This window comes from Dreissena polymorpha, chromosome 16 (assembly GCF_020536995.1).
Source record: "Dreissena polymorpha isolate Duluth1 chromosome 16, UMN_Dpol_1.0, whole genome shotgun sequence".
Classification (NCBI taxonomy): domain Eukaryota; kingdom Metazoa; phylum Mollusca; class Bivalvia; order Myida; family Dreissenidae; genus Dreissena; species Dreissena polymorpha.
Window position 1 is genome coordinate 43,696,049 of NC_068370.1, and position 25,628 is coordinate 43,721,676.

Sequence of the window (25,628 nt, forward strand, 5' to 3'; positions counted from 1 at the left end):
TGGTATTAGCAATAAATTAACACTTCTTCAACGGCATTTACCCATGTTATTTACGAAACATTTCCACTCGTGTATTTGACACGAAATAGCGCTTTAAACTGGGATTTCGCTGAAGTTTTACACGCTTTCTGACACCGAGTGTACCAAAATCCCACATGTTATTACGTATAAAAGTGATAATATTAAACCTTGCTTATGGGACATTTATCAATCACTATAATTGAAAGTGCAAGACAGCACAATAAGTTTGGTCATTGTCATATATAAAGTAGCGCTGTATGAAGGGGAATTAAGTAAAGCTACCTGTATCAGACGCTTGCGCAGGTACCGACTTCTCCCAAGTTCGGCATTTATTGGTTATATCAGTAATAATAAATCTTATTATGTGGCATTTATCGATTCGATTCTATTAAAATAGAAACATATAATCGTTTTCACTTGTTTCTGACACACACAAAACTCGATTTATAACGGGGATTTCGTTATGTTAAGCAAAGTTGGTACCAATCTTCTCTATTATTCTACAAGCACACGTGATGTAATTCATACTTAATAATGCGTAGTTATTTCTAATATAACATTTCCAGTTTTTTAAATAAACAAATGCTCCATAAGGGTGATCTCGGTAATTCTACACATTGAAGCTTCCACTTGCTCTTGTCAAGACCGCATTTCCGCGTTTGAAATGGTATATATTTCATTAATCTAACTTATGGATACCGAATGTCAGAGATACATAAAACCTATTCACACCGTTTTTGCCTTATTTCATTTCCGCTATTTTTTTCGAACAAATCAAACGAAACTCGTTGAAAAAAAGAGAACTAGGCATTCGATCTCAAAGGTGGATTAAAAGCGTTCATTGGTGACAACACATGTCTGCACATGTTCAGATACCGTTATTAATATAATATATCGCGTGTCACCTTCTAATAACATGTATAATGGCAATAAAGTGCATTACTATCAGAGTAATAAAAGACAGCACGAATTAGGCTTCATGCTGGGTTTTATTTCTCTTTAAGTAATGCAGATGAACCTCGCTTCTGTATATTAATGACCTAGTAACTGATAAAACTATTTTAAAAAACGTGAAATATTATGTGATAATCAGATCGATAACATAAACTATTTAAATCTGCTAGTATATCCGATACAAGTATATTATAATTGTCTTTGACAGTGTTGACGTTCAGTTGTTCGTGGTGACGACCGCATGCATTTATACATCTCTTACACTTCTCAAGATCTCTTTTCGTCTTTGGAAACGATATTAATTAAATGTCACCAACTAATCTCTCAGGATATCGATTGTCCGAGTTACATAGTCCCAATCGACACCGTTTTACTATTTTTAATCTACATTTTTAAAGAGGAAAACAAAAGAAACTCGCTAAAGTAAAAGTGAACCTATACATAGCTTGTCTAGAAAATGGCGGACAGTTCGTTGCCAACTAACGCGCCCGATTAATCGATCGCTGATTGGTAGATCAGTTCTTAGATAAGAACTTGATTGACAGGCGGCGTCATGTCAATTATCTTTTTGACTCGAAATTTGCGTACATACGGGTTTTCACCAATGCTTAATGTCTCAAAATTTTCAGACTGAGTTTTACAGCGCTATTTTACCAGATTTTGGCCCTGTTTTCGCTTATCTGGTGTTACTTCGATCATGCGTTTTATGGCCAGATTAAGGTAATAAAATCCGGCAGATAAATGCCCGAGAGCAATGGACCATGACATTTGGATCATTACAATTAGGGGGGGGGGGCGGGGAGAATAATGAATACCGGTAACACACCATGGTACCGCTTCAAAAGGATAACTGTGACAAATACATAACGCTTCAAAATTTAAGCGAGAATAATGAATACCGGTAACACACCATGGTACCGCTTCAAAAGGATAACTGTGACAAATACTAAACGCTTCAAAATTTAAGCGAGTTATATATACAACTGAAGGTGTTAGAGAACGACTTCGCTGCGTTAATTGCAGGTATCAATAAATCAAATGCTCAAGTTTGAACCCATGGGTCAAGGTACAGCTTTAAAATAACTTTTAATAAAACTATAAAGTATCAGAAATAATTTTTTAATAAAGTGCTAACATATATAAAAGGTATATGTACTATACGGCGTGGTATTTTACAAGCACGTATTAAAAGGTGTTGTTTATTTTTAGATCTCTGGTACAACGGACGTTTACCAAATTGCATACACGTATCTGATCGGCAATGCAATATGTTTAGTGTCTCTTAATTTTCAAACACATGCCTATTTGTTTACTATTATTTGTAACTCCCTTTTCGGACACAAAAGCTTATTAGAGTTATTACGATAATTGTAACTGGGTCAAAATGTGTTTTTAATTTTATACACCTATAGTTTTTACATCATTTGCGACTCAGACGCTGTATCTTTGCCAATGTTCCACGGTATTATGCTCAAATCAGCCAATCGAATAAATAAAGTGTATTTATACGGGTTTGCTTGCGTCATGGAAAGGTCATTTAAGCTGCGTTAAATAGCTAAGTCGAAAAAAAAATCAAACATCAATAAAAAGTCAATTAATGATATTTATCATTATTTATCTATCTTTATTACAAGACACTTAAGTCAAAGTCAAATGAAACATACAACTCGGAACTCCTAAGCGAAATTCAAGTATAATTCCTCAGTATTTCGGCATAGGCCAAACCATTACGATCAGATAATATACACGTACGTATAGAATGTAGAGTTATTATATCCTACTAGTACAAAGTTCGCACATAGTGACTCCTTAATATACCCAAAGATCAATAAATAAACATAAAATTTAACGTTAAAAGGAACTTTTCAACGAAGTGTTGCTTACATTTTTCCGTGCCATAGGCCGCGACCTGAGAGACTTAGTAGTATGCCTGGATTATTTAGAAAAACAGATACATGATTAAGAAAATGCATTTTTGGTAATACTGTTCCTGAAGACATATTCCCGGTAAAATATAGACTAATTGCCAAATATAATGATTGTGTATTATTCATGTAAGACCAAAACACATTTTCTTCTCCGATAAATAAGATGAGCCATTAAAACAATCGTACAATATATATGTGTTTGTTTAGCGCAAAAATGAATCATACAATTTACATAATAGCATATTAAACAATGTACAACTAATATGAAATGTAATTTAAAGTGTTTAGTCCATTATTTCCTCCATAATTTCCATCATAATTTCAAGTTCTTCTGTCGTAGGTTCGTAGTAATCGAGAGTCCCGTCATCCTTCACTATCACTCCTGGCATATACCGGTTCATGGAATCTCGTACCAACCGTTTGACGTTGAGATACTTATCGGTGAACGAACGTATGCACGGGCAGCATATTATACAGCACGGACACCCGGTGCCGAACGCGAATATGCACGCTATTGGGTCGCGAATGAAGCATGCACCGATGAAGACAAAGCCTACCACAGACAGGAGAGTCATTCCAACGTATTTTAATATGTGTTTGTATTGCATTAGGTTAGTTTTACGTAAATCATCGTCGGATACTGCCTGCCAAACATCTGGCTCCTCGTTTTGAGAGCTTACAGTGTCTTGCGGGTTCGCTCCTGGTAGCGAGTTGCGCCATTGTTCACGTGCAGATCGTTTTTTGCGACTACGGTTTCGAAACTGGAGGCGTTTCTTCAAAATTGGCTGAAAAGTGTGTTGTGTATTACTTTCCGCGTCTATATACTTCACACTGTCTCTATAAATCGGCGAATTATCATCGCGCTTAGATAAGTCTTCTCGCTCAGCAGATAGATCGATTTCGTTATCGTTCAAGTTGATGTCATCTTCACTATTTTCTGTGGATAGGTCCTCATTAAAATCTTCATCATCAACACGATCGTGATAATTTAAATTGTTTTCTAAATTTATGTTATTGTCTGCTTCGGTGGTTGTTTGATTGTAATGTCTCACATCATTAGTATACCCGTCGTCCTCAACTTGAGACAATTGGGATTTGACATCAAAATATGTTGGCTCTTCATTATCAGGCCCTGCAACATCGTCGAGCTCCAATAATTTCTCGTGCATAGGATGAAGTTTAACATGCGTTTGTGGTGCATCGCCTTCGACGAAGAAAAATTGTTGATGGCGCACAACTATGTTCACATGTCTAGCATCACACGTTTGAAATGTCATAATGCATAGAATTATGCACAATTTTGTTATCATCCCCATTCATTTTAAATTATTATTATGAAACCGTTTTCTGTTTTACAGAGACCTTTTCAGGGAGGCTGCCATTATTATCTAAACGGAAATGACGAACTTGTCGCGCGCTCGTGTTCAGTGTTACCAATTTCGCGGATTTTTACCTTGTTTACGTTGTTTATCAACACTCGATCTAAAGCATTCGAAATCATTGTTGCTCGACTGATGCTTAAATGTGCATTTTTTTATTTCGAAACATTGAAGTTTTAAATATAATGTTATATGTTTGTTGGTGTGCAGCCTTTGGGAAAAACAGTGTATGATATCGTCTGCAAACAATAACAACATCAACAATAACACGAAACCGGATGAGGGTTGTGATACTGATAGGCAATGCGCTGATTTTTTCTAAAATCATTTCATCATCTCATCGTGCATCGATTCAAAACCCCATCGTAAGTATGAACATTAGTTTACTCAAAATAAAATTCGTACCGTTGTTAACGTTTTGTTGACAACAAAATTCGCACTGTGAAACATAGCGTAGATAATTTGATTTAAAGTAGTGTTTTTACTTTCGGTTTAGCCAGGCTGTACCATCTTAGAATCGATTAGATGACCTAACAGTTTTTAGCTCGGCTGTTTTCGGAGAAAACCCGAGATATTGTCATAGCCAGCTCGTCTGCATCGTGCTAAAACCTTAACATTTTGTCAAGGTTTTGAACATTGGCTATAAAATCAAAGTGCTTCCACCTACAACTTTGAAACTTCATATATAGCTGCACCTTGACGAGTTTTACATGCCTCACCCATATTTTGTTCACTAGGTCAAAGGTACAAGTCGCTGTGACCTCTAAAAAAAATTATTTTTCTGACAAGCTTTCATTTATTAAAAAATGCACCCGCAGCCAAGTGTTGGCACTCGTTATGCGGTGCTCTTGTATTAAGCTTTTGTTAGCCACTCTTATTTTATTTTATAAAAAAATCAAATAAACTTCATCATACTGACCTTATTGAACCCTTTCATGAAGAAACAAAATTAGACTTATTGATTAAAATACAACAGCATAGTCAAGGAAAATCAAATTTTATTATGTTATTTTATATTTAAATACAAAAATAAACGGAATTTGGATAAGAAATCGTCATTTTTTGACGAACGTATCTCCCAGCTTCTAAAAAGTTCGGCCTATATTTCCGCATTTTTCAACTAAGCTGAAGTTTGATGTCAAATAAAGAGAATATGCCGCTAAGGTATGTATTTCTTTACATTCAGATTGGTATGTTTCTTCTATTATTCAATTATTTGCAAAATAAAAGAATTTGAAATATTTTGACAACGAACATTGATTTGTCTGTCAAAAAAAGTGACGTTCGTAAAAGCTTCAATCAGCTCGATTGTTGTGGTCGTATATGTTCGGCATGGTTTCCATAACAATGTTAAACTAAATATAAAACGAAGTTCTTTCTGGTTATGCAGCTGGTTTCATTCAATTTTTAAGTCATAATCAGAAATTTAATAAAACAAATCTGCGATCGTAATTTCTGTCAAATCTAGTGAATGACGTTCGCATATTTTATTCCCATGTAAAGGGGTTAGCTTTCTGAAAATAGCTATTTAATGAACCCTGCGATGTGAACCGAAAGTATCCCAATTCAAAAACATGGCCCACAAGAAACATGCGACAAGGTATTCAAAATAAATTTCTGTAAATATGTGTCTGTCAAGTAATTATAACATTCGCATTTAGTGACGATCGCATGCGGAAGTTCATAAATACTCTTTTTATATATTTTTATAAACAGAAAACGTACTCAATGAGCGAGTTATACACGAAATTGATAGATGATCGTTCACCTGTTGCTACAAATGGCGCCACTGACTTAAAAACACGCAGAGCTGTTATGAACGTCATATTTTGATGGACACACTAACTGCGATCGTCATTCTTTGACGGCTCTTGATGTTGAGAAGGTCGTATTTTGACGGACACACTCTCTGCTATCGTCATTCTTTGTAGTGAACGTAAATGTTTTGACAGACAATAAAATCAAATTTGTAGAGAATCTATAAATTGTAAAACGGATGCAAGATTGTTATTGAAAACAAATAGATGTGTTTTATTTTCATTAAGGTTTGCCAATCGACTTTATTGGAATCATTTGAAAAGGAACATCGATCTCCATCTTTAAAAGGTAAGCAATTTTGAACAGTTCATAAAATATTCTATCTCAATGAAGAGTGGGTGTTGCATTAGGATTTATAAATGAAACACCCTACCTAGCTCTTCTAACTTCTGTCTTCATTCCCCCACTTTTAATGCCCATCTTATATTATAAAGTCAGAAAATGCCTAGGCTAGGGAATGCAAGAAAAAAGTGTCTTGCCCAACAATTTCACATTGATCATTTATAAATGAAATAAAATGCTGAAAACGTGTGTATGACTCATTTATATTTGGGCTGTTCCATGAGGGTATCGGGTCTGTTTGCCCTAGTTACACATTTGCCCTGGGTCCGTTTGCCCTGGGTCCATTCGCCCTATATTATCATTTGCATATTGGGGTATAAACAGTTGCTTTTTCACACATTTAAGCAAGTTTGTACCTTAAGTTTTCATTATTTATATAATAAGCAATTAGTGAAAATTACTTGCCTTTGTTACAAACAAGCTTACAAGTTAAAGAGCGCCATCTTTTATATTTCGGTAACACTTTTTTGTGTTGTAATAATTCCCCATGTATGATTTTTCAGAATGAACCCCTACTGACTACCAACTCAGACCAAGGGTACACTGTCTCCCAAATAATTTCATGTCCAGGTGCCGCCAAACCACATATGATGTCTAGCCCAGAATGCGAAGAACCCAAGCTTTTAATGCCACAAAGGTAAGCGATTGAGCCCAGATATGTACTTTTGCCAGCAAATCATCAACTAATGACCCATCTTAAGGGCTTTTTAAGACTGCACACATAATATGCTTTCTTGACTCATAATAATTAAACCTTTAATAAACATAGTTAGCTTTGACATGGTCTGCTGCAGCACACGAATATTGAAACATGGTGAGAAGAATAGTATTTTCTCATAGTGAGGCAGAGCAAAGGAACCATTTATCATAATGCTTTCTGAGCTATTTAATCAAAGTAATGAGATTTTACTTTTCTTTTGTTATAAAACTCCATATTGGACGAGCCAAAAATGAGCCTGCTTAGGGTTTAATATAATGATGATGTAATTCTTCAATTATATATTGATTCAGTTCAAGCCCAGGAGCCACTGAACATCAGCTGACTGCGAGTCCAGGTAGAACTGAACCCCCAATGATGTCAAACACAGAATGTGTGGAACCCCAGCTGATGATACCAAAAGAGTAAGCGATGTAGCCCAGACATTTACTTTTGCCAGCAAATTATTAGCTTATATCCCTTATACTGGTATATTAAGACTAACTTCCATGACTGGCAACTTTGTTTTGTCTCGCCACTTGTAAATGATCAGACTTACCTCACGGGCCATGTCAATAATGTAGAGTAATTTACATAGTAATACTCCTGTTTTCTGGAATACCACATTGTGCACCTACATGTCATTTTGGTTTTGGATTGAATTAAAAATGGCCTACTGGCAGCCGTTTCTCACTTTGACAATGGAACTGGGGGTATTCATCACATTAAGGGATAGTTATAATTTTTTGTCCAAGCTATGGTTGCTGATATTTTTCTGGTGAAATAAGGTAAACATTTTGCTGTCAGAAAGCTTTGACCTACATTAATCTGTTCCATGTGGAAGACATTTTTTGCTTGCATAGATTTATTTTCCTAACACGCACATATATATAATATTACACATTTATCCATTAGGAAGTAATCTTTTAATTGGAAATGAATCTGAGACTGTTCATGCTATTGTAAGTAACTAAGAACAGTTCAGGTTTGTTTGAATTTTTGCAGTTTACTTTACAGAATTTACTTGATTTGCCGTTTAGTTTTAGTTTAATAAATGAAACTTGCAGGGATGGGGAAAGTTTTGAAAAATGAATATGTCCATGGACAAGAAGGTAAACTGGTTGACAAATTTACTTGTCTGTATGGTAGTACCAAGATGTTCTTTTCCATTTAATTTCAAGCTTTTTACTTGACCATGGATAAGCAAGATATTAAAAGTCACATATTTATGCTTCCAAAAGGATTACACTGCTTGTTGAGTTCTTAATCCCTGCATTAAGTTTATATCTATATTGCTGAGAGTTTGCAGCTTTGCTAGTTTTGTTAAACATTTTAGTCTTACATTTTCCATACTGAATATTCTGATGTACATGTTTTCTAACACATATAGATTAGACAAATGTCATTAAAATTACATGTTAGTTGTAAAAACTGGCTTTCAATTGTAAGTATTGTAGACACAAGTGAGGCAGCTCCTGCAGATATATCATTTAAAGGTTTATAATATTTCAATGGCAGATTAATTGTTACCTTCAGACAAAGTGTGTTGCAAAATTATCAATGTTGATAAAAGTTCTACAGCTACATAATATAGTGATATGTACCAAAATCTTTAGGGACTCGAGAGTTAATTCATCACAGATCTCATCATAATTTTGTCTATTTTGTGTGTAAATTTTCAGGTTGTTCCAAGTCCTGGAGAGTTTCAAAAAGAAAAGAACATGCATGGACTATGGGTTCAATTCTACAAAAGAGAGAAACAGAATTTATGGACTCTGAAAGACGAGACATTTTTTGTTTGTTGGGAAGATATAATTAGAAAATGTGAAGGACCATTAATTACAATGCGCAGATCAAGAGTGTATTACAAATTCTAAGTGCCTTACTGTGTCATTATCAATCCTGATTGAAAGGTTTGAAATAAACTTTTATTTTATAAGAAAACTGCTTTTCATATATTTATTCTGCTTATTTTGTTGAAGTGGGTTTGAAAAGTCATCAGCTGCATATTTCTTAAAACAGGGATAGAGCTAACCCAGTGCTGCATGTATAAACATCGAACTCACTTGTAGAAAACGTCTTAAAAACATTGACACAATGTGACCAAAGGGAGAGATACATGGTATGGGAAATTTCTCTTGTCGTAATTAATATGAGTGAAAAGTTATTTTGGTGAAACATAACATGAATAAAAACATGTTTGCATTTAAATTGTTTATTTGTTGTTGTAAACTTTATAAAAGTTTAGTAAGGTTTTTTAAATTGTTTGATTTAATCCAAAGACTTTGCTTTTTACTTGTAAGTCCTTACCAAATCTCTGAGTTTAGACGTCTATTGTTAAGCCAGCATGACTTTATCAAAGCCGTCCATAGACTGGACAAAATGATCGAATATATGCGCAAAAGAAGCAAACTGTTATCATTTTTTGCTAGCAGATATATCACTCGGACGTAGAGAACTTTTATTAAGCCTTTCCCAGTTAGGCAACGTTTGAATGTCCGCAGAATGCAACATTTGGAAACATAGTGACTAAAGGAGATTTTGCTCATTATGAGCAAATTCTTCTTTTGTCGCAATGTTTAAAAATAATTAACATAGTTATACATCTTTTCAGAGTACTTTGTCCTATTTAACCAAGATATTTATAAAAGCTGTCTGCTGAAGATTTCTTGTAGAAAGTTGAAGATTTAGGCATACTACAGTTTTTACTCTTTGCATGCCAAGGGCAAACAGTACAGATTTAGACAATGTTTAATAAGACCAGCTTGCACATGTGTGCAGCCTGTTATTGCTTTATTTCTCAGGTATGGAATGTAATGGATATGGTCATTTCATGTTAATGGTATGTTAAATTGTATCATGGCTGTTTGTATCTTCTTAAAGAATGCTTAAATATTATTAATCAGTAGTAATTATAAACAATTGAATACAAATTTTGTATTGTCGTTGTTGTAAGTATCTTTATATATATAGGAATACTTAAGTGTTATTTTCAATAATTATTATAATTAAGTTAATATCTATTTGGTATTATCTTTGTTTGTCTTTTTCAAAAGTTCAACGGTCAAATGTTAATTATCAGCAGTTATAATACTTAACTTTATATCTATTGTTCAGTAAAAGTTAGCTTCCAAATATTAAGTTCACATCGAATATGTTAAGAACATTCTCCGTATGTAAACTAATTTCTAACAATCACATTTCCTTGACATGCTATTAAATTGAAACATGTATTATGTTTAAATGGCTATGTAATGATTGTATTCGCCAATAAAATTGTCTGTATGTCTGTCTTTAAACAGTTAATAAAATCTATAACCATGAATATGTTGAAAAAGTGTCATTTTTTACCAAAAGTAGTGTATCTTCAAATATGTAGGTTATATATATATATATATATATATATAAACCATTAACCAGGTCCTGCAAGCATGGTGCAACCTGGGGGTTGCACCATGCTTGCAGGACCTGGTTAATGGTTTATATGGACATGCACGTGACCATTCACCATGCTAATGTGTTACAAAGCCAACTATCACTAAGCAGAGGGTGATTAAAAACCAAAGGGTGCATATATAGATACATTTATGAGCGCAGAGTTACAAGGGTTAAAATTCACACTAATTAGACAAGCACAACGTTATAATATTCACATGTGTACAGGGAGTGAACTATACAAATCGGTAATTATAATTTCTGCCCCCAAAAAACGTCCATCACATTATATTTCTGTCCAAAATAACTTCCCATCACAGATTTTCCGTCCAACATAATGTAGCCGCAAAGATCATGAATATAAAATTAAGATGCTCAATACAATTTGATCATCATTTCTATGATTACTAAATTATATTAATATAATTTGTAGTTAAAAGATAGACAAATTAGTGTAATTTTAGAAATATACAGGTATATAGAGGAAACGATGTAGTAGTATTACAAGTTCGGGTACATTTCTGTCAAATAATATTTGTATCAAGCACTTCTTCAGTCAAATATGATGATAGCAAAAACTTGTTCCGTCATAAATGATGTAAGCAAAACATTCCTTTGTCAAAATTTTATGTTAGCAAAGACTTGTCCGTCAAATATGATGTTAGCAAAAACTTGTTTCGTCAAATTATAACATTAGCAATAAATTCATTCGTCAAAAAGTGACATTAGCAACACTTTTGTCTGTCAAGAAATGACATTAGCAACCTTTTTAAAGTTTTATTAATCACTATTTTACATGTTCTTTCCACAAATGGTACTTCCTATGCATACTGTTTTTAATGTTTTTTTACTTTGATAACTTGTAGCTAAATACAATAAAAGGAATACTTAACTTTTAATGTTTTTTGAAGATGTGAACATAAAAATTTCCGTCAAATATTCCGTCAAATAATGACATTAGCAACATGAATTTTAAATTATGATATATAGGCACAATAAATCGAAAATAATTTTTATTTTCATGTTTTTGACATTACATTATAACCATCTTGTCATCCATATAAAAAAAACTGCATTTTATTGAGCTTCGCTGAAAAAAATATTTGGGAGTTAGTTTGACGGAACTTTTATGTTCTTAAATGGAAGATGTCGTATGCAATCTTTACTGTAGTCAGTAATCAGTATTATAAACACTGTATTATGTGAATTTGGAATAAGACATCAAACTGGGAATGGACATAATTTTGGTGATTTTCTCAAACAAAACTTTTTATTTCATGATATGAATTTATTTTTGTAATATTTTATCTATGTTTAAAGCTTAATAAGCAATTTTCCATGACTTTTTCATTAACAGTGATTGTATTTTTATTCATTTGTTTAAACTGTGTTCATGTGCTGCATGGACAAAGTTTTATTTTATGAGGATTTAAAAAAAATCAATAAAAAATCCAGTTTTGTAGTAAAATCAATTCAAATGATGCTATTATATATGCAAGTATCTATTTTGATTATAATATGTCAAAATAAATAAATACAACATGTAAAACTGCATATTATGCACTATTGAAAAAACACAATTTATTCCCAAATTGATGTCTTATTCCAACTTAACATAATACTGTATTTTATATAACTTACAAAACCTCATAATTTGGCAAATATTGACAATAAATGTGTTTAAGAATTTCATCAACACAGACGTTCTCCATTTTCCGAAAGTAAACACACATGTGCACTATGCGGATGAAACTAGAACGTGAAATGTGGGGCATGCGTCTATTTGACTTCTATTTGGAAAAGAGGCATGTGTCATCGTTCAACGCGATGTGCGTGCATTGAGCACTGTTTTTATTCAACCAATCATCAATTAACTCTAAATTTAGATTGATGCAATATGCACAAATTACTTTTTGAAAATTAGTCAAAAACAAAAGTAAATTTATGTGAAACATCAATGTGTATCAGTCAGCGTTCAATTTGTTTGATTTACAAAACTGTTGTTTTGACAGTTTTTTTGCCTCAGGTGGTATAATACACAGAATACCATGTAATAGTATCTTTATTTATTTCTATATTTAGAATATTTCTTACAGAAATTTCTTAAAGATAACAGCGCAGACCCAGATGAGTAGCCGCATTATGCCAAGGCCTTTTTTCTAGACGCTAGGCATAAATGGGTTGAAATTATTGATTCTTTACATTAAAACTCGACTCACATTGTTGTACATAGATATCTGAATTGCTCTCATAATGTATGTGACTTAGTTAACATTTTTCGGCGTAAGCTGCATTAAGCCAGCTTTTCACCTTAGCCTGACCTTTGTTAACGTCCAATAGAATTCAAATAAAACTTCCCGCGGCCAAGTACAGATGAATACACTTCATTGACTGCATTGGCTGATTTGAGAATACGACCAAAACATTGGAAACATGTCCGTGTCTTTGATAACACTGTTTTACTGCGTGTTCAGCATGAAACAATTTTATATCTATTGAAAAGGCTTAATAGATAGAACAGTTTTACACTCAATCTCGACATCAATACAGTTTGTGCATCCACCTTTTATTTTCAGAAGATTTTCAGCGCGAGAACGTTTGCACTTAAAGGCTATTTTCTCATATTTAGTACTAACTTCCATATTCCTGTCAACATATTAACATGTTAAATTATAGAGAGCAGTGGAAGCGAAGACTCACTCTAATGCAATGCATTTAGACTCGCGAGGTATATCGGGTCAATTTGCGGCCACTGTGTGTGAATGTCAGAGTTTACATACAGGTCATCGCTGCGTCTCTTCCCTATATAATATACATGTGCTGATCGGAGTTCGCGGCCAGGAAAATAATCGTTATATAATAAAGACGCTATATTATATAGCGTGAACTAGGTGAACTGGAATTTTCGTTAGACCAGACAGATGTTAAATGAAGATATCCAGCGATATCATTTGGTATGTCAAAAATAGATTCTTAATGTGTTTTACAACAATACCATGATAAATATTATTTTTAATTAATTTAACAAGAATTATGCCATCATATTGACTAATGTCAGTAATGAATTAAGCATGAGCGCAATGATTCTCGATACTGTTAAAAATCGAATCAAATAGCAACGCCAGAAAAACCACTAAAACAGGTTTGTTCGAAGAACGCGCGTATAAATATTTAAAATATATACGGATACTTCGCGTGTGGCCGGTTGACTCATATGTTTAAATTTCACTTCCATTCTTCTTTTGGTTTTCTGTTTTTTATCTATACATTTATGACCAGCAATATGTTATAATGTAAAATAAGCCGCGAAAACTCCGCGTATCATCCCTTACTGCGTTTGCTGCAGCTAAGAACTGCACAGAAAAAGACATTCGCTATCTTTGATCTCATTCATTGAAGTCTTTACCTTTCATTAACTGCAACCACAATCAACGCCGTATATCTTTTTTTAAAGAAATTTCTTGTTTCATTTGACATCATAAATTCACTGTTTGGGTTTTCTCCCTTGTAAAGGGATATTCTTGTTTGCCTTAAGATCTATAAATAAACATATAGATCTTTTTTTGCGCTGATATTGGAAACACATTATAACTCTGCTCAAACAGTCAGAAGACGGCATATTGCACCATCAAATTAATTTATTTAATTCATTTGTACATTTCTGTAAAAAAACACTTTTTAACTCAAATTTGTTTCCAAGTACATGTAATTAAATTATATAAATTTTCGGGAAATACTCCCCACACTGAAATTAAACCCCATCTAATTTCCCCATATAATTTTGGTTCTCAAACATGCATGCGCACATCAAATGTTTTTTTTACATGCGCTTATAGATGACTTAACCAAGATGTTTCAGTATTTTTTATTTTTAACCAGGTTTTCCGAAGGAAAAAACTGGTTATTAGATTGGTGAATGCGGGCGGGCTGGCTGGCTGGCTGGCTGGCGGGCTGGCTGGCGGAATAAGCTTGTCCGGGCCATAACTATGTCGTTCATTGTCAGATTTTAAAATCATTTGGCACATTTGTTCACCATCATTGGACGGTGTGTCGCGCGAAATAATTACGTCGATATCTCCAAGGTCAAGGTCACACTTTGAGTTCAAAGGTCAAAAATGGTCATAAATGAGCTTGTCCGAGCCATAACTATGTCGTTCATCGTCAGATTTTAAAATCATTTGGCACATTTGTTCACCATCATGGGACGGTGTGTCGCGCGAAATAATTACGTCGATATCTCCAAGGTCAAGGTCACACTTTGAGTTCAGAGGTCAAAAATGGCCATAAATGAGCTTGTCCTGGCCATAACTATGTCATTCATTGTGAGATTTTAAAATCATTTGGCACATTTGTTCACCATCATGGGACGGTGTGTCCCGAATCACGTCAATATCTCCAATGTCAAGGTCGCCACGACTAAAAATAGATTTAAAAAAAAAAAAAAACTTACAAAGGGGGTTAATTTTTTTTGGTCATTTCAAAAGTTCAGTTTGAGTTTTCTCCCTTTATCAGATTTTTTTTTCACAATGAAAACCTGGTTTTGTGACAATTTTGTCCCTTGTTAAAAAGTAATTCAAGAAAAACCCTATCTGTTGTCAGAGAGGTAGTCACTGATCAGTAGATTTTTTTTCAATGAAACGGTGTGCCAGTGCTCATTATTTATCTTAATCTCCATTACTAAAGTACATATTTAAATTTAAGGACGTAAATATACCATTGTTTCAGCTATTTGTGCGGGAAATGTCTTCAACTCCTGTTAAAAGAAAACAAAATTCATCTGGGACACCAAGGAAGGCTAAGAAGGCCAAACAAGAAGGTAATGTATGCATGAATAAAGATCAGAAGTGTTTGAAAATACCTTAATCCAAAAATGAAAAGGAAAAACTTGATAATAACCAAATAATTTTCAAGTAGAAAATGATCTTAAATGTAGAAAATAGTGGTAGCATTTGTATCTTACCTGAGCACAATGGTAAATGTACTCACCTGAGCACTATGGTGAATGTACTGACCGGAGCACAATGGTGAATGTACTCACCTGAGCACAATGGTGAATGAACTCATCTGAGCACTATGGTGAATGTACTCACCTGAGCACAATGATGAATGTACTCACCTGAGCACAATGGTGAATGTACTCACCTGAGCACTATGGTGAATGTACTCACCTTAGCACAATGCTGAATGTACTCACCTGAGCACTATGGTGAATTTGCTCACCTGAGCACTATGGTGAATGTACTCACCTGAGCACTGGTGAATGTGCTCACCTGAGCACTATGGTGAATGTACTAACCTGAGCACAATGGTGAATGTACTCACCTGAGCACAATGGTGAATGTACTCACCTGAGCACTATGGTGAATGTACTCACCTGAGCACTATGGCGAATGTACTCATCTGAGCACTATGGTGAATGTACTCACCTGAGCACAATGGTGAATGTACTCACCTGAGCACTATGGTGAATGTACTCACCTTAGCACAATGCTGAATGTACTCACCTGAGCACTATGGTGAATTTGCTCACCTGAGCACTATGGTGAATGTACCCACCTGAGCACTGGTGAATATGCTCACCTGAGCACTATGGTGAATGTACTCACCTGAGCACAATGGTGAATGTACTCACCTGAGCACTATGGTGAATGTGCTCATGGTGAGCTTTTGTGATAGCCTTTTGTCCGTTGTGCGTTGTGCATTGTCAATATTGTTGCGAGCTAACTGTTCCGTATTCTTGCCAGGAATAGTTCAATAATAGTTCAATAATAATAAAGTGGTTTTTACGCTTATTTACTAAAACGAGGAAAACAAGTCATTTTAAAACTTCATTAACCTTTTATTCTTTTAACGTCGAAATTCATAGAAGTTATATTTTCATTAACACAACGTAAACATTAACAGTGCAAATTTCTTTACGGTTCAAATACACCACACAATACGATGATTTCTCAGAAATAAGTCAAATATTTAAAACAATTCTCTCACACCAGTGTCCAATACTCATTCACCACAAGAGTATACGTTTTAAATAAATAAACAATCTTTAATATATTTATATAAGATATCTGTGTTGGGTTAAAGTCTATTAGGATCTATATGAATTCAGTTTATATTAAGTTTTTCTTACAAGTTTCTGAATATTTAATAAAAGATGTTATGCCCTTGATGTTATGGCCCGACTGAATTTTTTAATAAAGTTCCTGAAACCTTAAATACTCGAGCGACCCAAAAGGTTGGTCAATGCCCAGTTTTTATGGCCCGACCAAGAATTCTTGGTCGCCTGCCCCAAAATTACTGGTCATGTACCCAAAATAAATGGTCATTGCCCCAAAAAATGGGTCAATGACGTCGATTGACCACAAAAAGTGGTCATGAACGCTCGAAATGCATTGAAATGACATCACGCCAAAAGACACCGCCATATTGGATTTTGAACAAAAATTTATGTAAAACAATCTATGGGCGCTTAGAAAGATGGATACACCACTTTAAACAAGTATTTAACAGAGATTACATCATATCTAAAAATAACCTGTTTCATGCTTAGTTCACTGCAGACAATAGTTCAAACCTGACCATAATGCAACGCGACAAATGGCTGCGACCAGATCAGAAATGAGAATGGTCTGACAATAACCTACGAAAATGTACTCATTTATGCATGTTAAAATAGATATACGACGAAGATAACAAGGTATGATCACTTAACATTATGTTAGTGTAATACGTGTGAACACACTTATATATAATGACATAAAATCGAAGATCAAATGCAGTAACAACAACAACAACAGTGGACTTTGCATTAAACGGATGAAATGATTTTAAACAGCTATGTCTTTTGTTTGTATGGTGCTCTGTGAAATGAACCAGTTCACATGCAAATTAAATTATGGCTGCTCAAATATTCAACACATGAGTTGTACAGCCATGGGTAAGTTAAGTTATATTTATAATATGTATAAACAAATGTTAGGTACATTTGAGGTTCCTATATGCAGGGCATATCATTACCCCCCTGTCTTTTTGGCAAAACTCCTGTTGCCACAGTCCACAGGTAACTGTAACAAATACTAAAACAGTTTACTGATAAACATATTATTATGCCCCCCTTCGAAGAGGATGAGGTATATTGTTTTGTACATGTCGGTCGGTCCGTCGGTCTGTCGGTCGGTCGGTCCGTTCACCAGATGGTTTCCGGATGGTAACTCAAGAATGCCAACGCCTAGGCTCATGAAACTTTATAGGTACAAGGTCACAGTGACTCGAAACAGTAAAAATGATTTAAGATAAACTATCTATAATGAAACACACTTTAAACAGCAAACAACAATACATTCCTTTTGAAATGTTACATGGCTACGGCTTAGAATGCCGCTTCGACACCTGTTCCCTGTCCCTCTCCAGCTTCCCAACAGTGGATCGCCTTACCAGATCTGAGTTAAATCTTAATGACTTAATGTCCTCACTCATTGGACCTAGTTTGTTTTTTATTGCACGCAACTCCGCCGTGTTCTCTCTTATGGCTCTAATGATCTCCCTGTTATCACTGCTTAACTGGTTGACTAAGTCAGTGAAGGCTTGTCTCAGCACTTCGTTTGACGAAGAGCTAGCAGCTTGCACAACGTTGACGCACTCCCCGACGGAGCTAACGGGACGCTCTGGTTCCGCGACTTGCCTCGGGTTTTCTGCGGTTGCCGGACAACATAACTCCTCCAGGAATGACTCGGCAATGCCATTGCCCAAAAATTCGGGTTCGTCCGTTAACGGGGTGTTCACCTCTGCTCTCACCGTTGACGACTGCGAGAATGTTATTGGAGCATTCACTGTCTCATTCATGTACGTCGGCATCGGGAAGGGGATCGTTGCCGGCCACAGGTTTAGGGCTGGTGCCTGAATTGCACGAAAGAGTGGCGATTGACTAGGCACTCTTTCCACACTTATCGCGTTGATTTCCACCGGCTTCTCTACTGGTTTAAAAGCAGACACGGAAGGTGAGGCCGAAGGCGTTAGTAAACTACCGGTAGCCTGAGACAGCCAGTCGGGTAAGACTGCTTCCTCCGCGTCTTGTTCGAATATACCCTCATAGTCATCTTCAGGATCGGCCTCCTCTAAGTCCATCAAGTTGTGAACCTCGACGGGATTTTCTGCTTTCCTAAGGATTTGCGAAAGATCCACTACTCCTGCTCGTTTTGCCTCGTCGACATGACGCTTATACCGCGTGATATGGTTAGTGAGATCTGCCACTTCAGTACACCGGAAGTTACACAATCCGCAGGAAAATGGAGCCTGGTCCATCGGCACATGGTGCTTCAGGATGTGGCCAATCAACCTCCCTTTTCTATCAGTTTTCCCGCACACTTTGCATCGGTATCTACGCCTAGGGCGCTGTTGCGCTAGAACCTTGGGAATCATCTTTTTCTGAAATTTAGTAATTATTTTATAATGGCTTTGTCTATGTCTATGAAATTAAATAACGTTTTAATATTCTTTCACTCGCCACTGTCACACAGCCATGCATCTTCACCGTTCTCAGCTTATTGTTATTAAAATTACCTTACTCCCAAATTGTTACAAATGTACATGTTATTAAACATAAATATAAAGTTTTAGAATATAATGTTCACTGATGGCACGCTGGTTTATGGTTTTATATTTTTTAAAATTTTCCTCCGTGCAGACAACACCCATCTCGGTAGTATCCCTGCTTTGCATGGCTTGAGCTTGTTGTGGTGTACCACTCTGGTTTGGCCTTCTTTGTTTAGCTTGATGGTGAAGTTGATATCGGAGAATTTTGCTGTTAAAAGATAGGGACCATCGTATGCCCTTTCCAACTTAGGGTTGACGCCGACCTTCCTAGTTTCATGCAGGCACCACACCACGTCACCGACTTGATAGTGATGAAAGGACAGCTTGGCATCGTAGACTTCTTTTCTGCGTCGAGCGACCTTTCCGATGTGTTTCCTAGCCACCTCGTGGGCTTTCAACATCCTTTCTTGCAGCCGAAGGACGTACTCGCCTGGGTTTTCTTGCTTCGGTGATGCGTCAACATGGCTGTAGATGAGGCTGGCTGGCATGCGGACTTCTCTTCCTAAAGCTAGCAGGTTGGGGGAAAGTTTGGTACTCTCATGTGGGGTCGACCGGTATGCTGCTGCTAGGCAGGCCAAGTGCTGATCCCAGTCTTCCTGTTCGCCAACAAGATACGCTCTAACCATGCTCAACATCGTTCTGTTAAATCTTTCTACTTGCCCGTTGCCTGCAGGATGACGGGCGCTAGTTCTGGACTTCTTGACCTCTAACAGCTTGCACAGCTCCTTGAAGACCCTGCTCTCAAACGCTGCGCCCTGGTCGGAATGTATTGCTAACGGGGTACCCCATCTCGCTATGACATCATTTAGGACCATTGATGCGCACACTTCGGCTGTTTGGTTTGGCACTGGGATGATCTCGACGTATTTTGAAAAGACGTCAGTTACCACGAGAATGTACCGATTACCGCGCGGAGTGACTGGGAACGGCCCAGTAAAATCGATCGCTAGGACGTCCCAGGGTGCGCCAGACCTGACATGACCCATGGGCGCCCTAGGCGGTTTTTGTGGCTTTTTATCAGCGTCACAAACGGAACAACTGGCAACATATACACGCACATCAGCCTTAATATTGAACCAGTAATAACCTAACGCTAACCTTGCCCTAGTTCGCTTGACCCCTAAATGACCAGAGGTCACACTGTCATGCATTCTACTTAATACCAACTTTCGCAGTGTGTACGGGACAATCAGCTGAAGGCAATCGTGTGTTTCGTTTACCCGCTGAAACTTCCTATATAGCACGTTTTCTACTAGTACGAGCGAGTCTCGTATCACCCAGTAATGACGTGTCTCTGGACTCAACGTTACCATTTCATCAACCGGCGCTTTAATACCATCGCGTATCACACTATAAATTTTAGCTATATAAGGGTCATCACTCTGCATGGCTGCCATTGTTACGCTTGTGAATTCGGTTGCCCATGTGTGCAGAGTAGAACTTCCCCTGTCATCCGATGGACCTGGCTTTGGCACCTCACCCTCGCTACTTTTAACACTCTTGATCACAGGCGCGTTTTCGGTTAAAACGACAGGCGTTACGCAATCGTCTTCAGGTGACCCCGCATTCACTTCACCTTCTTCCTTTTCGTTTGGTTTCAACAGCATTAGTTCAGCTCTCCTTCGGCATTTATTGCATGGGCCGCACTTCAACGGTTCGCTTGTATCTACGTCGCTGCACGTACAGAACCGGGGACTTTCACAGCGCGATAAAGCGTCACAGTGGGCTTGCTTATTACCTGCTCTATATTCGATGGAAAAGTCATACACGGCCAGAATCTCAATCCATCTCGCGATTTTCCCACTCGGTTCCTTTAAACTAAAGAGCCATATCAACGATTGGTGATCTGTTCTTACAATAAAATGCCGCCCCAGCAAATACTGCCTGAAATACTGGATGAAGTATACTGCCGCTAAAAGCTCTTGCTCAGTTATGCAGTAATTCTTCTCGGCTTTATTCAGCCCCCTGCTGGCGTAGGCAATAACTCGCTCGCGACTCTGCTGTTCTTGGCTTATTACTGCGCCGATCCCCGTGCCGGACGCATCGACGTCGAGGCAAAATGTCCCACCCTCATTCAGTGGATGTCCCATGACGTTTTCGCTAATAAGAGCATCCTTGATTCGTTTAAACGCCATATCACACGCATCGTTCCATTCGAATTTGGCCTCCTTTCTCGTCAGATCAATCAAAGGTCGCGCGATTTTAGCGTAATCTTTTACAAATCGACGATAGTACGAACCAGTAGCCACAAACTGTTTAACCTGCTTCGCGTTTCCGGGCTTTGGCCAATTGACAATTTTTTCAATGTTCGTCGGATCGGGACTTATCCCTTCTCCTGAGACTACGTGACCCAGAAAAATGACTTTTGACTGGAGAAGGCGGCACTTATCTGACTTAAGCTTCAAACCTGCAGTTTGGATACGAAGTAAAACCTCATCAGTTCTCAAAAGGTTTTCCAGCCACGTGGATCCGAACACCACAATGTCATCAATGTAAACTAAACACGTTAGCCAAGTTAAACCTTGTAACGCCAGTTCCATTGTACGCTGGAAGGTGCTTGCAGCGTTATTCAAACCGAAAGGCATTGTTTTCATCTCGTATTGACCATACTTACAGCAAAAAGCGCTCTTAGGAATGTCATCCTTCTTTAACGGTATTTGAAAATACCCTGACGTAAGGTCAAAACAGCTGAAGAAGCTTGACCCGGCCACAGCGTCTAAACAATCTTGGATTCGTGGTAGCGGAAACCCGTCTGGCTTCACCAATGCATTGACCCTTCTATAATCGACGCAAGGTCGTATAGCGCCTGATTTCTTCTTTACCAAAACGATTGGGCTGGCCCAAGGGGATGTACTTTTCTGAATAACGCCTTTCTTAAGCAAATCTTCAAGTGCTTTCTTTTCTTCTTCTGCGTACGCTAATGGAACCCGCCTTGGTCGCTGTTTAACGGGAGCTGCGGTACCTGTGTTTATGGCATGCTCAGATAGATGTGTAAGTCCCAAGTCCCATTCGTCTTTTGAGAACGTGTCTGCGTATTTAACTAACAACCCAGCTATAACGGATTGTTGCTGTTCCGTTTTTCCGACGACTGATTCTTCAAACAGGGATTTCAGGTGTGGGGGCACGTCCATTGCATTGGCAACCGGTAAGTCTGAAATACGGCTGTCCTTTTCAACTGTCATCAACTGTACTCTTCTCACCGTTGTGATGTTATCTCGCTCACCTTCGTTTTCTTCATTTGCTATAACCCCTGTACAACAATCTATCCTCTCTGCCTCTCCGATTTCTGCATGGTGCCGCAACGTTACGCTCGTTGAGAAAGGGTTCAAAACTTTTACCTTACAGGTGACTGCTCTGTTTATGTTCACTAAGGTTGCAGCCATTACCAATGGGTAACGCTGAACGAAACCCTCTGTGGGTTCAATGATAAAATTTTCTTCTTTGTCTTTATCGTCAGCCTCATCGCGTTCAACATAAACATCAACCACCACTTCTGAGAGCCCCGGGATGGCAACATCTTCTGCAACGGTGACTTTCCGTAGCCTCCTTGTAGCGGGTATCAATGGGATTTCTTTCCCTTTTAGCTTGATTATATTCTTGCTTAGGAAGATGTCCGCCTGTCCGTCCTTCTCCCCAGCCAACACATCCAACCCTAGTAGCACTTCGTCCTCAATGTCGGCCACAACTGCTTGACAGATCACCTTTACTGGGCCTAATATAAGATTAAATTCTCCCGCCCCCTTCTCACGTATTGGTGAACCACCTGCCCCACGCAGCTTGACTGACCCCTTTAGGACCGGCTTGTCCTTAGTGCTCAGCTGGTCATACACGCGACTGGATACTACCGACCTCGAAGCACCTGTGTCGGCGGTGAAGGTCACTGGTGTCTCCCCTATCCACCCTCGGATATAAATGCCAGTGGTCAGCTCTGCTCCCCCCTTCACTCCAGCACAGGGTACTTCGCTCTCCGCCTCGCTTACCCCCGTGTGTTGTTGCTCGCCCTTTAAATCACCGTTGTCTTCGTTTCCTAACAGGACCTCTCTCTGGGCACGAGAGAAGCCCCTCTCTCGTTTAAATGTTCCCGAGATGGCGTTGCACCGTTAGACTTCGTGGGAAATGACGTATCCCTTGTTTGGTTTAGCGGACAGTCTCTTGCGTAGTGGCCGGTTTGATGACACCTGAAGCACTCTACGTCTCTTCTTGGTGGCCGCCTCTGCAAATGTTTCTTTTCCTCTTCCAGTTTCTCTATCCTACTTATAAGAGTTTTCAATAACTCTTGGTCAGTAGGCTGCTTAACAATGTCGCTTCCCGTGTTCTCGGACATTATAGGCGTACTTCTCTTCTGGTCTGTGACTACTCTGCATGCTGCCCTTTCAGTTTCACATTCTTCTGAGAATTCGTCGTCATGCTCGTCAGTGGTATAAGCTCGTCTGGTTGCATGCTTGTACTCTCGATCGGATTTAATCCCGATTCTCGTTTGAATAAAATTCACCACATGGAACACCGCCTCGTCGATATTCCTTGGTTCCTTGTGGTACTCGACCTCGAACTTCACCTCCTGGTCAACCAGCCCATCGAGGAATCTTCTCACTAGGTCCTCATCTCGTGTGCTTCGATCCCGTTGTTTATGCGCTTTATCGTACAGACGCTTGAGTTCGGCAGCGTAGTCTTCCGCTTTTTTCCCCATGTTTCTGGTTGCGCCTACTAAACTTGGCTGCGAAAGACCTGCTTGTCTCGATTACGCGGTATCGCCTTGTCAACTCTGAAGTCAGTTCATGATAGTCAGACAACACTTCCGTAGGCAGCTGTGCAAACACGAATTCGCTAGCCTGACCTTCTATCATCGGCAGCAGATTGTCAAGCTTATCATCGTCGTCCCAACCATATCTCCTAGCAATCGCGTCGAACTTCGCTGACCATACCGCCCAATCTTCTTTTCCAGTAAATGGTGGTATCTTTGGCACCGGACGAGTATTCCGCCTTATTGCGGGCCTTCTATAAATGCCATCAGCCCTTGGTGCGTGACGTGCAGGCGCCCGCTGCCTATAATCGTGAACACTTTCGTTTTCGTTGTCTCCCTCCCCGTAGCCGTCTTTGTCCTCATGGCAGTTGTTGCGATTGCCCATCGACTGACGTTGGTAGATGCCATCGAGCTCCCGTTCCATTAACGGGTTTCCCGAATCGCGCCTATACGCGTCGTCACGTCGCTGCCGATAACCGTTCCTCGCCTCGCGCTGGCCGCCAAACCCGTGCTGTACGATGTCACGGCCATTGCCAAAATACGCGATATCCCGCTCATGTGCATATTGAGCGCCGACAGGTACATCGCCGTTGAACGCACCCCGGTTGTTGTAGTGACTTTGGCCCTTAAGAACGCGCAGCTCGGATACAACTTCCTTGAGCGCTCCGGCTACCTCGCGCATGAACCCATTGGTGGCGGCCATGCCACCGTCGCCTTCGTTGTCGCTATTTCCGTCCGTGTCGACTTCGATTCGCGCCGCGTCACCTTGTACGCTCGATGCGTCCGGCGAGACTTCCGTGCGCGCCTCGTCCCTTTGAGCGCACGTTGCGTGTGGAAATCGTGTTCCCCTATCGAGCCCCGCTCCGATAGTTACTTCCGTGTCACTGTCATTTAGATCACTCATGTTAACTTATTTAATCGTCACAATATTCGTGGAAAGTATCTTGTTGGGTTTTTATTAAAGATATACTGCTTAAAAATGTTAACTTGTCATTTAATAATAATACGCGCAGACGTGAGTCCAATCACTGGATCCCTTGATTGTTGATTGAAAGGATCCCACTTCTGACACCATAAAATGTTGCGAGCTAACTGTTCCGTATTCTTGCCAGGAATAGTTCAATAATAGTTCAATAATAATAAAGTGGTTTTTACGCTTATTTACTAAAACGAGGAAAACAAGTCATTTTAAAACTTCATTAACCTTTTATTCTTTTAACGTCGAAATTCATAGAAGTTATATTTTCATTAACACAACGTAAACATTAACAGTGCAAATTTCTTTACGGTTCAAATACACCACACAATACGATGATTTCTCAGAAATAAGTCAAATATTTAAAACAATTCTCTCACACCAGTGTCCAATACTCATTCACCACAAGAGTATACGTTTTAAATAAATAAACAATCTTTAATATATTTATATAAGATATCTGTGTTGGGTTAAAGTCTATTAGGATCTATATGAATTCAGTTTATATTAAGTTTTTCTTACAAGTTTCTGAATATTTAATAAAAGATGTTATGCCCTTGATGTTATGGCCTGACTGAATTTCTTAATAAAGTTCCTGAAACCTTAAATACTCGAGCGACCCAAAAGGTTGGTCAATGCCCAGTTTTTATGGCCCGACCAAGAATTCTTGGTCGCCTGCCCCAAAATTACTGGTCATGTACCCAAAATAAATGGTCATTGCCCCAAAAAATGGGTCAATGACGTC

At 38.1% G+C, this 25,628-nt stretch overlaps 1 protein-coding gene and 1 long non-coding RNA gene across 2 annotated transcripts in view; both read left to right on the forward strand.

The window, feature by feature from the left end:
• Positions 1–4,398: 4,398 nt before the first annotated feature.
• LOC127862041 (uncharacterized) overlaps positions 4,399–25,628 on the forward strand; it is a 28,083-nt gene continuing 6,853 nt past the window's right edge. The window contains exons 1-2 of the mRNA XM_052400985.1: positions 4,399–4,647; positions 15,300–15,390. Of these exons, the coding sequence (XP_052256945.1) occupies positions 4,561–4,647; positions 15,300–15,390 (178 nt within the window). The 5' untranslated portion in view covers positions 4,399–4,560. The remainder of the gene's footprint in view (positions 4,648–15,299; positions 15,391–25,628) is intronic.
• LOC127862063 (uncharacterized) lies at positions 4,793–10,464 on the forward strand. The gene is made up of 5 exons (XR_008040409.1): positions 4,793–5,446; positions 6,328–6,388; positions 6,946–7,079; positions 7,454–7,564; positions 8,822–10,464. It is a non-coding gene; the product is annotated as an uncharacterized LOC127862063 (long non-coding RNA).